The 20718-nt window shown below is 36.5% G+C and overlaps 6 protein-coding genes and 1 pseudogene across 10 annotated transcripts in view; 2 read left to right on the top strand and 5 right to left on the bottom strand.

Moving 5' to 3' along the window:
• LOC143199457 (uncharacterized) overlaps nucleotides 1–8135 on the bottom strand; it is a 231340-nt gene extending 223205 nt beyond the window's left edge. For both annotated transcript variants that reach the window (XM_076409293.1, XM_076409294.1), the window contains exons 1-4: nucleotides 7667–8135; nucleotides 558–667; nucleotides 281–489; nucleotides 31–219 (exon numbers count right to left, since the gene is read on the bottom strand). In XM_076409293.1, coding sequence (XP_076265408.1) covers nucleotides 31–219; nucleotides 281–489; nucleotides 558–667; nucleotides 7667–7836 — 678 coding nt within the window. In that variant the 5' untranslated portion in view covers nucleotides 7837–8135. The remainder of the gene's footprint in view (nucleotides 1–30; nucleotides 220–280; nucleotides 490–557; nucleotides 668–7666) is intronic.
• Nucleotides 3205–7444, bottom strand: LOC143199459 (transportin-2 pseudogene; annotated as a pseudogene). Its single transcript, XR_013006427.1, has 3 exons — nucleotides 7330–7444; nucleotides 6851–6955; nucleotides 3205–6735 (listed from the first exon to the last, which is right to left on the bottom strand). The product of XR_013006427.1 is annotated as a transportin-2 pseudogene (transcript).
• On the top strand, nucleotides 7469–11278 carry LOC143199468 (fatty acid-binding protein). 3 transcript variants are annotated; one of them, XM_076409304.1, is made up of 5 exons: nucleotides 7469–7609; nucleotides 10597–10681; nucleotides 10738–10910; nucleotides 10963–11067; nucleotides 11119–11278. In XM_076409304.1, exons 2-5 carry the CDS (start codon nucleotides 10612–10614, stop codon nucleotides 11176–11178), a joined length of 408 nt encoding a protein of 135 aa, XP_076265419.1. In that variant the 5' UTR covers nucleotides 7469–7609; nucleotides 10597–10611; the 3' UTR covers nucleotides 11179–11278. The 3 variants fall into 3 exon arrangements, with proteins under 3 accessions (XP_076265419.1, XP_076265421.1, XP_076265420.1); XM_076409306.1 differs by lacking the exon at nucleotides 7469–7609 and adding an exon at nucleotides 9577–9633; XM_076409305.1 differs by lacking the exon at nucleotides 7469–7609 and adding an exon at nucleotides 10463–10538.
• IFT52 (Intraflagellar transport 52) lies at nucleotides 8281–9692 on the top strand. The gene has a single exon (XM_076409299.1). It carries the CDS (start codon nucleotides 8409–8411, stop codon nucleotides 9675–9677), a length of 1269 nt encoding a protein of 422 aa, XP_076265414.1. The 5' UTR covers nucleotides 8281–8408; the 3' UTR covers nucleotides 9678–9692.
• Nucleotides 9684–10433, bottom strand: LOC143199467 (synaptic plasticity regulator PANTS). Its single transcript, XM_076409303.1, has 3 exons — nucleotides 10274–10433; nucleotides 10061–10225; nucleotides 9684–10003 (listed from the first exon to the last, which is right to left on the bottom strand). The coding sequence occupies exons 1-3, from the start codon at nucleotides 10325–10327 to the stop codon at nucleotides 9773–9775; spliced, it is 450 nt and encodes a 149-aa protein (XP_076265418.1). The 5' UTR covers nucleotides 10328–10433; the 3' UTR covers nucleotides 9684–9772.
• LOC143199460 (E3 ubiquitin-protein ligase RNF10) lies at nucleotides 11228–16969 on the bottom strand. Its single transcript, XM_076409296.1, has 9 exons — nucleotides 16481–16969; nucleotides 15814–16047; nucleotides 15609–15759; nucleotides 15462–15552; nucleotides 14040–14224; nucleotides 13451–13989; nucleotides 12429–12913; nucleotides 11791–12052; nucleotides 11228–11539 (listed from the first exon to the last, which is right to left on the bottom strand). The coding sequence occupies exons 1-9, from the start codon at nucleotides 16554–16556 to the stop codon at nucleotides 11454–11456; spliced, it is 2109 nt and encodes a 702-aa protein (XP_076265411.1). The 5' UTR covers nucleotides 16557–16969; the 3' UTR covers nucleotides 11228–11453.
• Nucleotides 16970–17415: 446 nt separating this feature from the next.
• LOC143199461 (T-cell immunomodulatory protein) lies at nucleotides 17416–20170 on the bottom strand. The gene is made up of 9 exons (XM_076409297.1): nucleotides 19687–20170; nucleotides 19437–19607; nucleotides 19096–19377; nucleotides 18814–19043; nucleotides 18675–18759; nucleotides 18467–18623; nucleotides 18134–18417; nucleotides 17873–18081; nucleotides 17416–17818 (listed from the first exon to the last, which is right to left on the bottom strand). The coding sequence occupies exons 1-9, from the start codon at nucleotides 19850–19852 to the stop codon at nucleotides 17606–17608; spliced, it is 1797 nt and encodes a 598-aa protein (XP_076265412.1). The 5' UTR covers nucleotides 19853–20170; the 3' UTR covers nucleotides 17416–17605.
• Nucleotides 20171–20718: the final 548 nt, after the last annotated feature.

Here is a 20718-nt window from a genome sequence, read left to right as displayed (position 1 = left end):
AAGGAAACGATAAACGGATCGACGACTGACTTCTGCTCTACATTTCTCTAAAAACAGAGCGTCTGTTTTACAAAAGGCATCTATCAAGGCTTGCTCTGGTTTACTAATAAAATACTTATTTTCGGCCAAGTACTGGTGCAAATGCGCGGAACTGTAAGCGGCCGCATCATGACCAGCATGACCATCGAATACTGCATAGTAACTGGACGGACTGGCTTCCTGAAAAATGAAACAAGTGTTTACAGACGTTCCTAGAAGAGTTAAAGCAACAGATTCCTACCTGAACGTTAAACATTGTATTTAAATCATGTATCACGACATGTCTATCTTCCATCGTCTTTCTTTTGTTACGAACGGCCAGAGCGGTGGTAATACAAAAATTATTTATAGGAGTTGGCAAGGAACATAGCATGCTATTGTCGAGGTACCTAAGGCATACTTCATTCGCCTTGGCCATAACAGCTTGCATGAGCTTAAGTGGCTCATAAGCTACAATGGGAAATATTATTTCATATTACATAACATTACCAAGCGAGCTAACGACGATAGAAACTCACCGTTAACAGTACAGTTAAAACCATATAGTAACGGATCCTTTTTACACACTTTTCGTATTTCTTCAATGACGATTTTAATGATAGGTGAAAATAAATGAGGAGGACAGTATCTGAAAGAACAAACAAAAATCAATTAAATATAAAAAAATCATCAAATCAATCAATTTATTACATTTGTTTATAAATTCAAACCATTTTCAAGGAAATTAAGTAGGCTTAGAAAAAATACATTTTTTTATAAAAATACTAGCTGACCCGGGAAACGTTGTTTTGTCATGTAAATAGTTTCTAGATAATATTTTGATAGAAAAAACTTGTAAGTTGTGGACTAAGAGTGAGGATATGGTATTTTTTCTATTAAATACATCTTACATTAGATATACTTAGTACAATCTTAATATACAAATTAATTTATTGCTACTGTTCTGTTACATTTGTATTAACATACCAGCAAGGCGTATGTATTTCTCAAACGATATACTAACATTAGTTTGTGAATTATAGCATTTTAAGTGAAGCAACTTTTGTTATTGTGAAAAAAATGGATAAAAAGGAATTTTGCATATTGATAAGATATTGCTTTTTGAACGGAAAAAAATACAGTTAAAGCTAAAGCAAAAACTTGGCTTGATGCCGAAGGTATTTGGGTATAAGAAAGCACTTTTGACCAAAAACAACGACGAGTTGATAATTCGGAGCAGTGTTTGAAGATGATCAAGCGTAATAAACCAGAGTTTTTGCGTCGATATGTGACAATGAATGAAACATGGTTCCATCATTTTACTCCGAAGTTCAATCGACAATCATCCGAGTGGACTGCACATAATCAACCCGCTCCAAAGCGTGGGAAAACGCAACAGTCGGCTGGCAAGGTTATGGCATCTTTATTTTGGAATTCGCATGGAATCATTTTCGTTGACTACCTTGAAAAAGGAAGGACCATCAACAGCGACTATTACATAGCGTTATTGGACCGTTTGAAGGACGAAATCGCCGAAAAACCGCCGCATTTGAAGAATAAGAAAGTGCTGCTTCACCAAGATGGCAAAAATCCATGAATTGGGCTTCGAATTGCTTCCTCGTCCACCGTATTCTCCAGATCTGGCCCCCAGCGACTATTTCCTGTTCTCAGATCTCAAAAGAATGCTCGTTGGCAAGAAATTTTCATCGAATGAAAAAGTGATCGCGGAAACATACCTATTTGGAAGTGAAGGACAAATCGTAGTACAAAAATGGTATCGAAAAGTTAGGGGGTCGCTATAATCAGTGTATCACCCTTGAAGGGAATTATGAGGAATAAAATAAACTAATTTTGCCAAAAAAATGTGTTTTACTATGGTAGGCCGGGGACTTGGTTATATGAGTGAAAGAGGTATGAAGCGCTGTAACCGATAACAGAAAATGAAAATAACAAAACACAATTTATATATTACTAATATTTACAATGTCACTAAAAAACAATATCAATACAGTAAAGTATTTTTTGTTATCCCATCACTAGCTAACAAAAAACTGGATCGTCTCTGGCAACTTTTCGATCGCCGATATCTAACAGTTGTTTTGAGAATGTTTCAGCGAATGGGTCTTGATACTTTACAGTATCCACCGGGTTTAAAAATTATTAAATTACTAATATCGCTATTAAAAAATAGGGGTTGGTGTTAAAAGTTGTGATTGTCCTTGGGCAAGAGTGCAAAATTCCCAAGTCCCCAAGAAAATGATCCCAGTCACGCCAATAACCGGACTGGATAAGACCGGATGTCTTCTGGGATCATTTCTAAGTTGGTCACTCGCCAGTCGGTAGCCTTAATGCCAATGACCGTGGTTCGGGAGCCCACGTTAAACTGTAGTTCCAGTCCAGATAAACACTCGTTGGTAAAATATTTTTTAAGAAATAAGAAAATGTCCAAAAAATAAAAAAAAATATGTTTGAGATGGAACACTTAGGGGTATAAAAAAATAAATTACGATCGATTCTCAGATCTACTCAATAAACGTATAAAATTTCATAGAATTAGGTCCAGCCATTACGGAGAAATATTGTAACAAACACTGTGCCACGAGAATTTTATATATTAGATATTTAAAAAACATTTTTATCGTTTAACTATTTTGTTTATTTCTAACGGAATACGCAGAATGTGTATCATCATTGACAGTCTTTATTTCAATATCAATAATATAACAATATATCGCAGCCAAAATAATTGAAACAATCCGTCATTTTAGATTAAAAATAATCGTAAACATTTCGTTACACCTTTCAAATAAAATCTAAACCAAAGAAAACAAATAAAACTTATGAACAATGCGGTAAATCTTTAAAAATTTTGAGAAAAGCCATTAACTTATCTATTAGTCCCTACGATAAGATTACTTAACTAAAACCAAATAAAATGTTTCTTTTAATAATGCAACAATAAAATATAACAATCATTTTATTTTATTTAAAAAATTAAAGATACAATTAACTAAAACTGCTGAACTGTTAACATGTCCTTATCAGACCAGATTAAACATTAGAGGTAAACAAAGGCGGTTAATATTGAAACTAAATAAACCAGCATTGATTCCTGTGAAGTATTAATATATAAACGTAACGTTTCTACTTGTTGGCTGATTATCATTAAGGAATGAAACAACACAGTTTTTACAATATTTTATTTTAAAAAATTATCATTCAAGGAATGTAAAAGTCTCACAGATTAAACAAATTCAAGTAAAAACAACACAAAAAATCACAGAACAATAAAATAAACAGCTTAAATGTTATCACACTTTTTATTTACCACAAAATAACGAAAAATAGTATATTTGCGTCATAAACAAGAAAAGCCTCCTTGACAAATAGGAGCGCGAAAAAAAGAGGTATCATATATTAAATCTCTTATCTCGTAAAATAAATATGATCATGTTCAGACTCGATATAAGAAAATTAAGGAGAGAGTGCGAATTGTTAGGATTTGGCACTAAATTATTCCATTGGCAAACGCGGATTGATATCTAAAATAGGAAATAAACGAGCCGAGAGCACTTAATTTGATATTGATCCGCAGTAACAGACCTAGTTCAAAAAAAAGATGGGATACACTTCACAACTAACAACAAGATGCGAGTAAGACGATCACCAAACCACCATGCTTGATCCGACGATGAAGATAGACGATTACACTTTTAGGGAAACGAAGAAGAATCGACATCGACAAAAATCACGTTAATTACATTACCCTGGTTCCACATTTTGTACGTTTCGAACAAGAAAACAGTCAAACGACGACGCCTTTAGTAACAACAGAAGTAAAATTCAGAACAACCCGTCTGGAATATCGTCTATTAATCGAAATTAACCCACCCCAGATGTAGAGAAGGTACGCATTGTTTTTGTTAAGAAATAAACGAAGGCTGGCGCACTCAAGCGTCTCCACCCTTCCGTTGCCTTTGGTACCCCGGTATGGACCTCACCTAAATCACACCCCGTACAGGTCGCGCAGCCTTGCCTTCAGGGGATCGGGGAATGTGCCGTGGAACTGCGCCCAGTTTTCCTCCCCGCACTGCATCTTAAACGAAAACAGCACGCTCTTGATCGTATCCTTGAGGTCCGGCCGGATGTTGAACCAGGAGGCGGCGGCGTCGCAGAAGTAGATGAAGTAGTTCTTGGTGAACTCCGGCCGTCGCACCACGACCTGGCAGAGGCCTCGGAACGCCAGGTCCTTCTCGTCCGAATCACGGACGTTCCGGATGAGCATACAACAATTCTTCAGTACCAGGTCGAGGTCGGGGACGGATACGTCGGGCGCCACGAAAAATATCGAACAGAGCGAGATGGCGACACTCTGATGCATCGTCCTGGCGACGGCGGGGTCTCGCAGGATGTGAACGAAATGACGGACGATGTCGGGGACGTAGGGTTGAATGTTCGCCCCCATCACCGAGCACATCCTCCCGATCACCCAGGCGGCGTTGTTGCAAACGACGTCCGAGTGCTCATCCAGATTCTTGATGATCAGCGGTATGTATTCTCCTATATTAGCGGACACGAACGGGTAACAAAGCGTCACTAACTCTCCGTACAGGGCTATGGACGTCTGCCGTATCAAATTGGAACTATCCTGTATGGTGGTGTACAGCAGAAACACCAAATTGCTATTGGTGACGAATTTGACGAAGTGCGTCTTCAATCCCAGCGCCATACTGTACAGAACATCGTGGGCCACGCTCATGGATTCCTTGTCCGGAGGGTCATACTCGTTGGGATTCTCCTGATAATTAATACAAGACACCAGTGTATCATTGATCAGCTGCAGACAATGACAAAATACTATCTCAGCGTAGGGCAAAAACGACCCCTCCAACGCTGGAATCACGTTGGCTAAACATTCAAGCACAGCGATGAAATGGTCATCGTAATAGCTGTCACTTTCGGTGAACTTGTGCATCAAAGGAGGCAATAGCTTCGACACGTATTGCTGCTCGCTCAAGCGATTACCGACAGACTGCGCCAAAGCGCCTATCGCATCGTATAACAGGTATAGGCTTCTACACTGCAATCGCTCGAATCCACGGAGAAATCCCTCGATAATAATACTGATATAGGGAACTAACTTCGTCTGTGCTTCCTCTTGGAAGATACAAAAGGCGGAAATCGCTGCCCGTTGCACTCTTTTGTTGTCGTCGACAAAGTGCTTCAGAAGCAATAACATGATAGGGACAAAATACATGTCGGGAACATCGGGCTTAACATTATTGATCCAGCTCACATATCTGCTCAAAGTCCAGCAGGTTATTACGCGGACCACTGAGTGTTCGTTAGTCATAGAAGTTTGTAAAAAATTAATCAACTCTGGCAACTGCGTCTTTAAACCGTTCATGCAACCTTCGGCTATGGCGCCCAATGCGAGAATAGCACTCTCTTTGATGAGATAATCGGTACTGTTGAGCATTTCACTTATATACGGAATCAGAAGCGGTAACAGATCCTCACCGAATTTAACAGCCAGCGAATCTAATGACGCAGCGCTGCATTTTCGCAAGGTCCATCCCATGTAGAAGTCATCGAAATCATCACCTTGCTCTTCTATATCATCTTCATCACTAAAATACTCATCATCAGCCTGACTGTTTCTCTCCCTCATGTGGAACGGTGATATATCCTTTGCCAAATCTTTATTATTTGAATCAGCCCCCAAACTATCTTTCAATATATTCAATTCTGTTTGTGAATATTTCATATTTTTCAACAATATGGGCAAAAGCTTTTCAATGTGTGGATTTAAGATTTCCTTGCAAGTAGGCAACTTTGTAGTGGCCAACCAAAACTCACATGCTTGAAGTGCTATTTCTGCATCCTCATGTTTATTTTTCTCCATCAAGTACATGATGACATCATGAAGGTGAGGTAACAAAGCTTCTTCTTGCTTATCAACATAGATGACAAAAGTGTGGCAAATATATTTTTGTAGTTCAATATCTTCAGTATTTGCTAATAGGATAACATTGCGTAAATACACCGTCAAATCAAGGGATTGTTTCATAATGGGATAATAGTCCTGTAGAAATTGGTTAGTTAATCTTATAATATCCTGCTGGATGACACATTGCTCTTTCAAAAGGTAACCGACAAATTCTGGGAACACTTCCTTGGTTACTCTATAAATTTCATCCTGAGTTTTCTGACTATTTATGAGATCCTCGCAAGTTTTGAACAATGTTATTAGGGCTACCTCACTATACTCATTTTGTGCTGCCAGCATTTTTAATAGAGATGGTACCAACTCAGGCCAATTTTTCAAATTGTCTCTTGCAATTATAACAATTAAATTGGATATTGCTATCCTAACATCTTTTGAAGAATCAGTCAGTAAGGTTAAGCAGTCCTGCTTAATCTTGGATATGCTGTCTTGTGAGAGAGTCTGATAAATTGTGAGTATATTGTTCTTCACGAGAATTCCACTAAGCGATCGGATATCATCGGAAAATGAAGGGTTTCCCAAAATGTAGAACAAGTAGAATGTGAAATCAGGCATAGTTTGAATAACACTTAATTTCTCCTGGACGCTTTTTTGTATACTGCTGTCGGGGATTAGAGCCTCTTGGAGAAGTTCTTTCAAGGAGATCAGGTAATTCTCCTGCGGATGCCACTGGTTCCAATTCATTTTCCGGCTTTTCCGTTCTCAGATATCTACAAAAATTTAAACAAACGATGAGGTTAGGGACCAAACAAACAGGTTTCAGGTCGAACACGAGTCAGCAAACTCATTTCAACACTTTTTGTCAACAATACAGACAAAACTTACCGCAAAAACGAACAAAACGAACCAAATTCAACGAAAATAAAACTTATTTTGACAGCAGAACCTTATCAAAATTTTCGTCCATATACGTATACGCAAGCGTCAAACCTGCAAAATGAATCAATGAAGTTACTAAGCGACCAATGACATAAAAGATAGGAGCCGATACAGGACCGTAATAAGATTTTGAACATTAATTGCAAAACTGGAATGTTAGGCAACTAGTTATATACAAACCAACTAAAATTTCAGGGTTACCTAAAATTAATTATAAAAACATTATTAACAGAAAATGTAACCACAAACCCAGCGGAAATGAATTTAATATAGCTCGCATTAGTTACAGAACGTAGTATGATTTATCCATCAAAATAGTTATGCAAATATACATATTTATTATACATTACTATAAAACATCAGGAAATGCCATATATATTTGTAGTGCACATTAAATATATCATACTAGAACATTAATTACATACCAAATCGAAGGAAGCTAATTAAGCGCATGGAATATTAATATTATTTGCGGATCTTTCAAATATGCGATTTTAAAAACCAAGGTTGGATTTCTGAGTACCATCCTTGAACAGTATTAGAGAAATTACTGTAGTAATAAGTCTAATGACAAAACAAAACATCTTCGATAATTGACGGTTTTTAATCACCCTTTATTGTTTACAAATACGTCTCTGGCGCAGTCGCGTTTCATTTGTTTTTGCAAGAGTTGTTGCTCTCGCAGTATCACGATATACAAACAAGGTAAGGCTCGTTTGTTTACTTTCAAATAAGCATGATTTGGCGTGTAATTACACTTACTTTTGTGTTAAATATTGGGTGGTCCAATCTATTATTGCTCCTACAACTTCTATGTTAAGCAATTTGTAGCTGGCTAGCTTGACAGGTAGTTGATCGTCAGGATTAACTGTTCGGGCGAAATTCTCAAAAAATTCCCGATAAGTTGTCAGATAATCGTCTTTATTAGCCATGGTATCTCGAATAGCACTGAACAGTTCTTTTTCAGAAACCGGTTTTAAAAAATAGATTAGGATTCAACCACAATACGCACACAATTGACCGCGCACTATTACACAATCGGCAAACTTCAATATGATATGTTGCTTTGTACTATTAAATACTCGTCAGAGACTGAGATAACGTAACCTTTATTCCTTTTAATTTCCCCAATTGGCTTTGCCGAATAAAAACAAAACATTAACTTGTTAAATGGGTTAAGTGACTCACTCCGAAACTTATATGTCAGAATGTTTTCAGGGTTTGGTAAAATGAAGTTAGTCTATTTTGCAATCAGGGCGTCAACAAAATAAATTAAAAGAAACTATCAGTGATTTTCAAACAGAAATTCAGTAACTATCGGAGAGTTTAGATAAATTATTTCCAATAATGATGAGATAAAGTTACAGTTTGTTATTTTTTATTATCCGTTCACAGATAACAATCAAAATAAAGTATTTCACTTATGGCATATCAATTACTTATTTACTAGGAATCGGTTGCCTAGCAACGACTTTTAAACAGGATTCAAACAACTTCGCGCAAAATGGCACCGATATCGGAGGACTTCCCCATTGATTCTAATAAAAATTTGGTCATATTTAATGGTTCCAAACAAGAACAGTTTAAAGTAAACGAAAATTACAAGAGCTTTTATCGAAAATTAAAGTTCGCGTCTAAAGTGGTCATAAACAGAGACGAAATAACTTCAGAGTTGTTAAAAAATTGTAACGTATTGATTTTGCCGGGTTCCCAGATGGTTTTCGAAGAAAGTGAATTGAAAACTATGCAAAATTACATAGAAAATGGAGGAAGGATGTTGGTTTTACTTACAGAAGGTAAACCTGAAGATCCGTGCAATATTAATATACTATTGGAGCATTTTGGTGTCATACCTAATCTGGATTGTCTAATTCGTACCCATTACTATAAGTATTTTCACCCCAAGGAATGTTATATAGCTGATGGAAAAGTTAATACAACTCTAAATAAGAACAAACAAGATATAAAACTTGTGTATCCATTTGGTTGTACTTTAAATGTTATGAAGCCAGGTGTAATATGTTTTAAAAGTGGATATGCCACATTCCCAGTAGATTGTCCATTGGGTGCTGTATATTATGAAGATAAGCATGGAGGAAAGCTGGTAGCTATTGGTTCTGGTTATATGTTCGCTGATAAATATTTAGATCAGGAAGATAATGATAAATTTAGGGAAATAATTTGGGATTTTCTGAATGATAATGAGAAAGTTCATTTTCTGCCAACTGATCATGATGACATAGAGGTAACCGATAGGAATATTGTACCTGAAACAGGCGAATTAGCAGGGAAACCCAAATTGTGTCTTACAGACATTGCAAGTGATACATCGATTGTGGATTACACAAAGCTTTTTGATTACAAGATGTACTCAATGAACACAAGCCTCGTGCCAGAAACATTAAAACTATATGATGATTTAAGTGTGAAACATGTACCATTAAAAATCATCACACCAAAATTTGAAGCGCCTTATCCAGCATTGCAAGCTGCTGTTTTTCCCCCATGTTTCCGCGAATTACCACCACCATGCCTCGAACTTTTTGACTTAGATGAAGCCTTCAGCTCAATATTTTCAAAATTAGCTCAGTTCACGAATAAATACATTATGTCAGACAATACCGTCAGGGAAGATGATGTGAAATATCTGGTTGACTACATAACAAGGTGCTCCAAGATTATTGATAATAGTTGTGATAGTGCACCCAAAGAGTTTCTTTTTAATATAGGTAAAGAAATTGCTGATTTTAAAAGTATTGATCATATTAAGTAAAGTCTGTTTGATTATATTAAACAATTTTTAATATAAATAAAGTATAACTATAACAACTGTTTTTCTATCACTAAACACATGATGTCTGGCTAATGTCATAAAATTGTACAGTGTTTAAGAGTTGGATCAAATGATGCTGGGATTTCTCCTTTCATTTCTTTTGATTTGATATCCAAATAGGAACCTTCATATTCCTCACGCAAGTGATCTGGTAAAGGGCAATTCCAATTCTCTGGAGGTTCTTTCCTTTTAGTCCATACATTATTCTGATAATGAGGCAAAAGCCGCTGCTTTCTTCGTTCCACTTCACTAGCAACTAATTCGTTCTGGAAGATTTTTCACTGACATTAACAAAAGTGTAACCAAAAAGGAAACAAACCTACAGCAGCTCTAACATCCTTATCGTCCACCCACTTATAGCAGTTTACCGAATCTTTCTTCCACTGCGAGCAGTCTAACGTTTTACCGAAGATAAACAATTGATGGAATCGGACCTTAAATGATGTACACTCCGAGTATTCTTCATCGTACCTTGCACATTGGCGAATCTAAAAATAATGATTAAAACATCAGTCTTTCATCGCAGCATGACACACCATCCATTCGTCTTTAACAGTAGGTTTTTTATTTTCAAGCTCTTCACTGCTCATTTTGAATAAATGGTAAGGTTAAATTGGATAATAACCTAATTTACTAAGATAAATTTATGGTATATGCAACCCAACATACAATTATACTAAGGAAATTATTATTAGTGGTGACAAAACCTGTTAAATGAGGAATAAAATTCAATTGTGACTGACATTCTTGTTGACAAGTTGACATAACTGGCTTTCTTTACTATCGATAAGATAAATACGTGCAAGTGTTATCAAAATATAAGTAGGTTTACATTAACAATGACATATCTTGGTGTTAGTTTCAGAGCATCATCATGTCCAAGCTTGTTGGAAAATACACGCACTTTAGAAGCGAAAATCTGGATGAATATTTCAAAGCTGTCGGTATGTTAGTTTTGTTGAAATTTGTAAACAATAGAACCAGTTTTCTTTAACTAAAGGTGTGCCCTACATACCCAGAAAAATGATGTGCGCTTCCAATCCAACTATCGACATCTCCAAGAGTGATGATGAAAAATGGACTATTAATACGTCGACCTTATTTAGAACTTCGACATATACCTTTAATTTGGGGGAAGAATACGAGGAAAATATGCCCGGCGTCGTGATAAAGGTAGAATTCCTTATGTAAATTGTTTTTTTTTTACGTCTTTTATATATTCTAGTGCACGGCGAATCTAAGCGACGATAAATTGATCATTGAATGCGTGAGTCCCGATAATTCTAAAGTACTTCGAGTCTATGAGACTACTGACGACGGGATGACCATAGTAAGTTGTTCTGATAACGTTAACACCTGAAAATTTTTCATGTCATTACAGACATATAAGCACGAGGCATCAGGAAAAGAAGCGGTTCGTCATTTCAAACGAACAGAATGAGTGCTGAGCATCCCTTATTTATACAACGGGACATTGACAGGTTAAATACTCTCACGTTATGACTTATAATATTTCGAAATAAAACAAGTTTTTTATGTTTCATAGCTTCCTTTGTTCAGAACAGAAAAATAATATAATATAATGCAACATCTTAAAAACAATAAAACTTAAAACGATTTCGTGTCCAAATTAGAATATTTTCTACATCGTAACCACGAGGTGTATTAAAATGTTTGCTGTTGAGTGAGACGTATTACGGAGGCGACGAATAATATCTAGTTTCCAGGCAAAGCTATGTGGGTCGAGAACAATACTTTCTGCTTCGACTTTTTCTTCTTTTTCTTGCCGGTAGTTGATGGACCTGCAAAGAAATTCGGTTAGAAACAGTACCTTCGATGCAAGAAGATATAAATTTAACAGGGTGAAAATAATGGATATTTCAATGTGGCAAGGGGACTGACCTTGAGGCAATTAGAATTGCAACAAGGTTAATTAACCTTGCATTTATTTCGGCAGCAACTTCAACAAGAATCATGTCATGATTAAACTTGCTATAGGAGAGTGTTTGTTGCCTGTGACCGGTGATTTTTGGTACGTTTTATAAAAAATTACCATTGTTCTCGCCACTGTCCTCGATGCTGACAGTGGCCAAGGCCTGTGCGAGGGAGTCGCCGAAACTACGGTTGAAGTCGGGGACCGGTTCGTAGTCATCGGGGTCTGGGTTGTCATCGTCGAAACGCCTGGAGGAAACTCTGTGTGAAGGTGTCGTGGTCAATTTCGAGCCCGTGACGTTGATCAGTTTGACGGCGGTCGAGGATGATTGAGTAGATCTTTGAGCAGGTTGGGTCGACGATTTCTTCTCGCTGGCTAACATCTAACAAAAGCCACGAGTAAATAAACGACTAACGTACAACCATAGAAAACATAGAAATTCAACTGTATAGGGGACCTTAGGGAAATGCTTTGCTTAGTTCAATCGGAGGTAGCGCTGCGTTCGCAACGTGTGATTGGCTAGTTTAAATTGTTCAAACCGCCACTACAAAACTTTACTTACACTATTTTCAGTCGATACTTCTCAACACTACTACTGGCCAATTAACGTGAAGTCATAAGATGAAATAGCGGACCGATCAAAACAAAATACTTTCTCTATAGGTTTCGACATAACCGATTTAAACTAACCAATCAAATATCGCCCCAGGGTTTACCATAGGAGGTACACCCTCCTGCGTATATCTAAACCAACTTACAGAGGCAAAAGATGGGCCGGTATAACCGCTCTCCAAGGAGAGACTGGCGAGCGAGCAGGCGTCCGGTGTCAATTCCGCAGAGTTGCTCGTCTCGCTGGGCAAGTTGAACGTGCTCTCCGACTCCGTCCTGGGCCTGGAGGCGGATATGAAGTCGGGGAACATGAAATGAGCCTCCTTCACGTCCGGAAACTGGTGGCGGTTGTCCAGGTGCAAATCGGGGGATTCGTACTTGCCGAGTTTGCGGTTCTCCTCGGCTTCTATGCGGATCTCGCGCCTCTTCTCCTCCCTAGCCCTGCGTTGACGGCGCTTCGTCCTGGTATCGATTTGTTCTTTGAAATGGGCCAGGGTGTCTTTGTTCACGGTAGGTTCTTTCAGACGTATCTCGGCGACCTCGAACTGGCAGGTTACCGGTAAATGTTGTAAGTACCGCAGTCTGTTGCGCAGCTCTTCCGTCATGGAACCGCCTTCTTTCTCCAATATCTTTCCTGAAAAATAATCCCAAGTTAACAAAAGCCGGATGATTACTTTGTGAGGTTGTGAGTTCTATATATATATATATATATATATATATATATATAACACGTTGACAAGAGGAAAAGTTTAAATATTAAACATTTATAGAGTTGTCGCAGAGTCAAGAGTGCTGGGGATCACAACACCTTTGTATAATCCTATTCACCTAATATCTCTTGAAAACATTTTTGAAGGCAAATATTGGCATGCAAGCAAGCATTACACTGTGTGCGAATTCTTTTATATCTATAATATTAAATAAAACGTCTCTTTTTTGTCAAGTTGTACCTGCTGAACACAAAAACTTAAATGGACTTTTTGTAACACCTACCATTTTAAAGCTATGATAAATTAAAGTACTAGAAATAAGTAATGACAAGTAAGACAACCATATCAATGGACAATGTTTCTAACAATAGAATATGAGATTATCCAGAACTAGACTTTTGTAACGAAACCTAGTGTGATGTATGAACCATGTGCACAAATGAAGTTATTAGAAAGCGTACCTGTGATTGTTTTAGGACCGAATTCCAGTGATCCATACGTATGTTCCAACATCCTGGCGTTGATAGCATGAAGATACAGATGTTGTCCGTCGGCAGCTTGATAAAAATAAAAGTACTTGGAAGCCACGGCACCACACTCCTCTCCTACCGTCCCGGCAATCTCAGAAATGTTTTCTTCCACCTTAATTTCATGGCTCTCGATGGGAGCCCCGTCCGCCAACACTTTCTCCCGTCTCTTTTCCAGCAAGCGTACGGCTTCTTCCATGAAGCATTTCTCCGGACAGTTCTCGTCCTGGGCCATTTGAACTTCGAGCTCGGTGGCTTCCTTGTCGATTATGTCGAGGATGTTTCTCGCGTCCGCCAGGAGCAACTTGGAGTAACATCCTTTTATGTTGGCGTCGGCCATATTGAACATCGTGCCGTCGCTGTGGGCTTCATCGTCCGCCGGGTACGCGAACAGGCTGCCGCGCAATCTCTTCATCAATTTAAAGGTTATGGTGTTGTTGATGTTGAAGGTCTTGTGAGCGGTGACGGTCACACTGTAACGATTCGATCAGATGAACTGGCTAACAGAACCGAGCTTAGTTACCTTTTAAGGTCGTCCTTTTTGATGGCGTCAAAACAAATTGGGCACTTACGCCACTGCTTATCAGAGAGGGCCAAATAATGCAAAATACAAGACCAACAGTAGATGTGACCGCATTTCGTCATCTTAGCAGCAACAGGTGGGTACAAACAAATAGGACATGACGGTTCATCGTTTACCTGGACATTCTGTCGAGGAAAGAAAGAAACTTAATTTCCGTAGAAAAGAGTTGTGTTAAAACTGTAAGAATGCTTATTCGTTCCCACAAGACAAAGTCCCTGTAGGAATACACCATAATCAACTCTCTCTAATTTCCCAAAGTTCAAATTTCACAATATCTATTGAAATAGAAAATGTGTACTCAACACTTTGGGATTTGTTAAATCTAATGAACACTAAAGTCTATTATAGTAATCAATGGCTAGTATATAAAATATGCTTTGAAAATTAAGTAGTCATGAGCTCAAGTTACCACATATTCCTGTAGTCCACGAGTTTGTTTCCACTTCAACATTAGAAGCAAATTTAACACTTTGCCACATCCAATGGTGCGAATATCCAAATTAACAAAATAAATTTTATAATATAAAATATAATAAAAATTAAAGGTTTAATATTTAACTTATTCTGAAACAAAACCATAACTAACAAAAGTAAACAAAACAAGACAAGGCCTACTTAGACTAAGAGGCAAAACAAACAGTTACATATCGACACTACATAAACTCCAGGCAAGATAAATAAAACTGCCAAAAAGTAAAGATGAAATATGTAGGGTTTCAATTAGATCCAAATCAAAAAAGGTTTATTTTCGTAGCATTAATTTAATGCTCATAAAAATGAAAGTCTCCCATATTTTTAACAACAAAACAAGCATTTATTTCTTTCTGAAATTATTTATTTTAATGTTTTAAAGTAAATTAACCTTATCAACTTATATACAACTTAAAATCTTTATGGAAATTTATTTTTATTACTATTTAAATATATAATTCTTACACCTATATTACAAATATAGGAAGTCAATTTTCACGTAGATAAAATTTAATTTTTAAAATCTATTACAGCTTTTTATATACTAACTAAACTTTTAAAATGTAAAGAAAACTGTATATCTCAAAATTTAGTTATATATAGTCATAAGTGTTTAAAATTTATTCTATGTAGTGTTATAAAGTATTATTTTACCAAATATAAAACTTGATTTTTGTTGCGTTGAATAGAAATTGTTGTAATAACCCCATAATCTTAAATACGATTCAGATTAAAATTCAAATTTCTGGCTTTCAATGTTTTGTATCATAAGCCCAACACAATTTTGAACCTAGTATATTGATAAAGTGCAACCTGTGGCAAAGGCATATTTCATGCCCAAATTTTACACTGCAAATAAAAATACTGTATAAGTTTAAAATGACTACTTACCACTTGCTCAATAAAATCCCAGTCAACCAGAGCATCCGGATTATTCATGTACTGTTTATAATCTCCTTTTTCGTTAACAATAAACTGACAACTACAAATAAAGCCAACAGTCACTACTGGAAATAGTTATTATCAAAGCTATCTCACTTTGCTTGCAAGAAATGCTCCTTCTTGTATTTATGCTTCCTAGTTACCAACAGCTTCGCCAAAGACTTGTCAGCTTTCCTCTCTTGCTGGTAAGCTTCTCTAGGAGCAAACGAAAAGTTCAACAGGTGATTAAGGCTTTGTTTCTTGCTACCTGAATTGAGAGCGTGTTAGACATCGGTTTCGGAATAATAGATACCAAAAATACCTGGTGAAAAAACTGATCCCAATTCTGGCTCATCGAATTCCTCTAGGCCGGCTTCCTCGTTTCTAGGTACGGTACCTGAATAGTAATATCCTCGTGGTTTCGGTCGTTTATCGGAGGCCTTACCGTTTCTTTGCGGTTGTGGTTTGCGAGATACTTCATTTGATTTGGAGAATCCACAGGGTGGTTCGCGACGTCTAGAGGGGCCGCGGGGCCATGACTTCCCAGTGGCGCCATCTGTGAAGAATTTTCCAATAACAATCTGGACTATTTAAGCACATTATTATATTAATTTGTTTAATTAACACGATTTAATTTCGAAGTAAAATAAACCATCTGTGCTGCTTTTTTTTCATATAAACTAATGCCCGTTACTCACCCAACTATGACTGAAAGTTTAAATAAAGCGTTCTCTTAATTAATGACAGATTTTTGGCAAAGAAAACAAAAATAATTGAGAGCGTGTTAAAGAACAATAGATTAGCTAAAAATATCTACGTTAACATATTTATGACTGAAAATGGCTACAACGTGTTACTTTTCTTATCATACTGAACGATTACATAAATATTAAACAAACAAAGCTATTAAGAAAAATATTTAAAATTGTATGTGCGCAGAAAATGTTTTTAGATAAAATAATGGCGGAATCACTCGTCCCGAAACCTACCTTGATTTTTCTTCAAGTCAGCCCCCGAAGACCCCCTGGAAGAACTTGACCCATTGCGATTCCCCTTCTTCTCCATCTCGTCCAGACTTAAAAACTACGGATTGTTGGTTTTGTGCACCTCCAAAAGGAGCGGCGATCCAGGACTTGCAAGCAGACATTTTAAAAAGCCATGTTTACAAATCAGCAACAAGAAAAATTGTCGAAACAATCTCAATTCGAGCGATTCAACGGGCGCTTAGTGATTGGGGTCGAAGTAAAACGGGAAAGTTAGCGGGGGAGGTACGGATGACTCCCCAATCGTCGGAACCGACGAAAATTTGCCGAAAAAAACGCACGATCTCGCCACAGCAATGGCGACTAGAAATGAATAACTCTAGGGGAAAATAACTGCTAATAGTAAGTTCCTGGATGACAGTTCTGACAAGCACTAGGGATTTTTAATCTTATTTAAGAATCGAAATTTTAAATATATTTTAATTTAATGATTTTGTATACCAAATTAATAATCGATTATTTATATAATATCCAAATATCCCATATCAGAAAAATTTGTTGATTTGACATTTAGTAAAACCTGACCTTTGGTCATTTTTTGACCTTTCTTAACTACTATATACCACCAAACATTGAGATTCTCTATATCTCGTGCTATGAACATAGAATACCAAGTACTTTATATTTTATGAATTATGTTTAATGAAATATCATAATAAATATATAAATAACGTAATAAAGGAGGCAATATCTCGTATCGGACATGTTTATACAATTCAGACAATATGACGGCTTTTGAAATTAAATAGGGACTTTCAAATGTTTTGGCGATTGCGCCACCTTGTTAAAAGTTGCGTAGTCGGTACTGGTAACGTATATTTTGCATTAAAGGTATGTTAGAAAATATTGGGTAATTAGTAACACAAATGAAAACTTCAAAATAACTTAAAAATTATATTATTAACAAATAATATATTGATTATTTCACAAACTATCCAATTAAATAAGTTAGAAAAAAAATTAAAAAACGAAAGAAACCTATTCTATTATGTTACATTTATCCATATAGTTATATCACCTAGAGAATACTTGATATCACATTAAAAATGGGGCGCTCTAAAATCGTCTGCTCTACATGGCGTCGAAATGGAACCGGTGACTCTCCGACAGTCGTTCTTTTTTATCCTCTTGTCGTTCTTTCCAGTGAAGAACACCAATGGTCACAATAATTATTCCGCAGACGGCCGTCAAGGCCGCCACTGACATCAATATCAGTTTGCTGGGAGTAACAAACAGCTGGGCTTTCCACCTGCCCGGTTGGTCTACAGGCCATGGAATAACCACCTGTAACATAAAAACTGTTGATTGGGATTAAGGTACACGAATCAGGACCTTTACCATTTGGGAATTGGGGATGATCTGAGTCCAGCTTTTCGAATTGTTCGATAATCCGACAGTGACGTAATCGACGAAGTTTGGGGTTCTTCCAAGGCCAAATATGGTGTATGGTAGATTAAGGCTAAAATGTGCTGACTGGGGTAGCTGTGCCGACACTCCGTGTCTTAAACTGCCCTCTTGGGTGGTTGTCTTGTAAGAAATTGAAGGGCCTGGAGATTACCCCAGAATAAGCAACACTATCGATCAAATAACTGTATGTACCTGGCAAGTTTGTTCCATACGTCCTACGTTTCTTTCCAACCCTGCCCATGATCATCTGATTCTTTTTGTTCGTCAGTCCAGTTAACACCATCACCTTGATGAAGTTAGCATCATAATCCAAGCTGTTTTTGAATGCAGCAACCTGGTACTTATTCTCGTGCTTGTTCCCATTGTATGTGACTAAAATGCAGTCCAGAATACCATCTTGATAAAAGTCGAAAAAGGCAGCCATAGCTGTTCCATTCCTGAAAGGACTGAGTGCATTCCACTTGATGGCATAAGACCTGAAAAATACATCAATAAAAAACAAATAAGTCGTGAAAGTCAGATCACCTTTTAAATTTCCCACATCCAGACTGACAAGCTACATTTTCTAACAAAAAGGCTTGAGGATGTTCACCATCTAATGAAAGGGTAGCCAGTATATCTGGGTACCCATCCATATTAAAGTCTCCACTCCTTAAGGTAATAACATTTGTGTATTTACTACCTGTATAAAAAACATCTCAAATACTATAAACATAATCAGACTCGTAAATACCTGGCTTCAAATGAAATCTCCAGGTAGCCCCTGAATCATCCTTAAAATTCACCTGAAGATTTATCCATTCTCCCTCTGAAAATACCTAAGAACGCAACATGTTATTGTTGATTGAACAAGCCATTTTCATAATATTTACCATCAGTGCACTAGTTTTACAGTCACTATCAAAACAAACTGGTGTCACCAAATCCATGGAGCCTCTTAATTCCACATCAATAAAGATGGACTGTCCGATAACCTTTGTATTGTTTGGGTGAGCAATAAGATTTTTGAAATAAAACTTTGGATCGCTCTGCCTTCCCAACCAGATTTCGAAATGGTTATTTGTTGTAATGAACAAATCTGCCATGGAATCATGATTTAAATCTGAAAAAAGATATTTTCTAATAACATTGTGGTTTATCAGACATCTGCAAACCTAAAAATGCATTAGCATGAGGTCGGCTTAACATTTCCCAGCTGTTGTTATCCTCCATTGAGATGGGTATTGGGGGACTCCTGTCTATGTTGAAAACCCAAAACATTCTATGTTTCCTCTTATCCTGACCAAATAGATCAATAATCATGTCTTGATTGTAGTCCATGGCTAATGGTTGACCAATCATACGAATAGTAGGTTTGCTTTCATCACTACAATTCATATGATTAGCACCACCCCAAATTATATGAACATCAGTAAAAGATTCCAAAGAATCTCTTTCTAAAATATAAGTAACTGCTATTCATCGGTGAACTTCTTCCCAATTTCTACATACATACCCTTTGATATAGTAGTTACCATTACGTCCATAAGAGCATCACCATCAAAATCTCCTGGCACTACACTTGTAATATGGGACATTTTGAAACTACAACGTAATCTTGGTTTTGCAGTTCTAAGTAATGGTTCTTCTTCATGGGCAAGCAAGATTTCAACAGAGGTTCCATCATCTGTATAAGGAAAATACACATTTTACATTGTTAAATATAGTTTCTATTCATCTAGAAATTAACATAAACCCAAGTTTACCTAAGACAACAAATACATCAGTGAGTTCATCCGAATTGAAGTCACCAAAGGCTGCTGGCATTCCATTAGTAAAGCCTCCAAAAACTAAATGGGTAATATCACTACAGCACACATTATTAAAAAACAGCGACAAGAAAATCGTCAATATTATCCCCTTATATTCCATTATATCCCCTAATCACATATTCAATTTCTAAATAGTATTATTTCAACCTTTAATTTAGACTTTTTCTGATTGTTTTGATTATTCTATACATCACACAATAAACGTCAGTTTCGTCTTAATTATGAGTATGGCATATGAGCAACTATAGAAATTAGGTTATTAAGTAATGAAAATACATTACAGTGTCAAAATGTATTAGATAAAAATTTAAAAACAGACATTTATTATCACAAAACTAACACCCCTCCTTAAGTATGTATAAAACAATTTTCTACTTAATAGTGCTCATATATATAGGTTAAACAATAATCTATAATTGTTTAAGAAGTTGCCTAGTAATAACTATACTTAATTACTATACTTAATTACTATACTTAACTATATATAATATACCATTATTCTTTTCTTTAATTTTTATTTATGTAATGTAATGTTTTTTTTATTATTGAATCAGTATCATTAATTTTAGTGTTAGACTAAATATACTCTCCCATGTGTTTAAACAGTTGCCTAATGATAAATGAAAGGTTTAAGAATAAAATATGATTAAAGAAAAAACGATTTAAGTATAAAATAGAAGTTCCCAAACATTTATTGTTATTGCAAAATAAAAGCTATAAATATACAATAACTGAAGGTTTATTATTGCGTAGTTAATTGTTTTAATTATAATTTTTGTTTCAAAAAAACGTGCCATGTTACACCCTTATCGTTATTCTGTATTTTCCATGCTTATCTTACTATTTAATAAATTCTTGAGACAGCTCATAAATTTTCCTTGGGTGGCATTTATGAGCGGGACTCGATTCAAACTCCCGATGGTTTTTTCTCTTTTAATTCCTATAAAAGGTCAAAGGCGACAAAAC

This window comes from Rhynchophorus ferrugineus, unplaced genomic scaffold, assembly GCF_030347505.1.
Source record: "Rhynchophorus ferrugineus isolate W39M unplaced genomic scaffold, kcgeb_rfMv2 rfM7, whole genome shotgun sequence".
Classification (NCBI taxonomy): Eukaryota; Metazoa; Arthropoda; class Insecta; order Coleoptera; family Curculionidae; genus Rhynchophorus; species Rhynchophorus ferrugineus.
This window is presented reverse-complemented; position numbering and strand designations above follow the sequence as displayed.

Coding starts and splice junctions, on each gene's coding strand:
- IFT52 (XM_076409299.1), top strand. CDS start 8,409: ATGGCACCGATATCGGAGGACTTCCCCATTGATTCTAATAAAAATTTG.
- LOC143199467 (XM_076409303.1), bottom strand. CDS start 10,327: ATGAGCAGTGAAGAGCTTGAAAATAAAAAACCTACTGTTAAAGACGAA. Junction 10,226..10,273: donor CTGTTAAAGACGAATGGATG/GTGTGTCATGCT, acceptor CATTATTTTTAG/ATTCGCCAATGTGCAAGGTA. Junction 10,004..10,060: donor ATAAGGATGTTAGAGCTGCT/GTAGGTTTGTTT, acceptor AAAATCTTCCAG/AACGAATTAGTTGCTAGTGA.
- LOC143199468 (XM_076409304.1), top strand. CDS start 10,612: ATGTCCAAGCTTGTTGGAAAATACACGCACTTTAGAAGCGAAAATCTG. Junction 10,911..10,962: donor TGCCCGGCGTCGTGATAAAG/GTAGAATTCCTT, acceptor TATATATTCTAG/TGCACGGCGAATCTAAGCGA. Junction 11,068..11,118: donor CTGACGACGGGATGACCATA/GTAAGTTGTTCT, acceptor ATGTCATTACAG/ACATATAAGCACGAGGCATC.
- LOC143199460 (XM_076409296.1), bottom strand. CDS start 16,556: ATGGAGAAGAAGGGGAATCGCAATGGGTCAAGTTCTTCCAGGGGGTCT. Junction 15,760..15,813: donor GGGATCAGTTTTTTCACCAG/GTATTTTTGGTA, acceptor CTCTCAATTCAG/GTAGCAAGAAACAAAGCCTT. Junction 12,914..13,450: donor CGGTCCTAAAACAATCACAG/GTACGCTTTCTA, acceptor ATTATTTTTCAG/GAAAGATATTGGAGAAAGAA.
- LOC143199461 (XM_076409297.1), bottom strand. CDS start 19,852: ATGGAATATAAGGGGATAATATTGACGATTTTCTTGTCGCTGTTTTTT. Junction 19,378..19,436: donor GGTAACTACTATATCAAAGG/GTATGTATGTAG, acceptor CTTATATTTTAG/AAAGAGATTCTTTGGAATCT. Junction 18,624..18,674: donor GAGATTTCATTTGAAGCCAG/GTATTTACGAGT, acceptor TTTTTTATACAG/GTAGTAAATACACAAATGTT.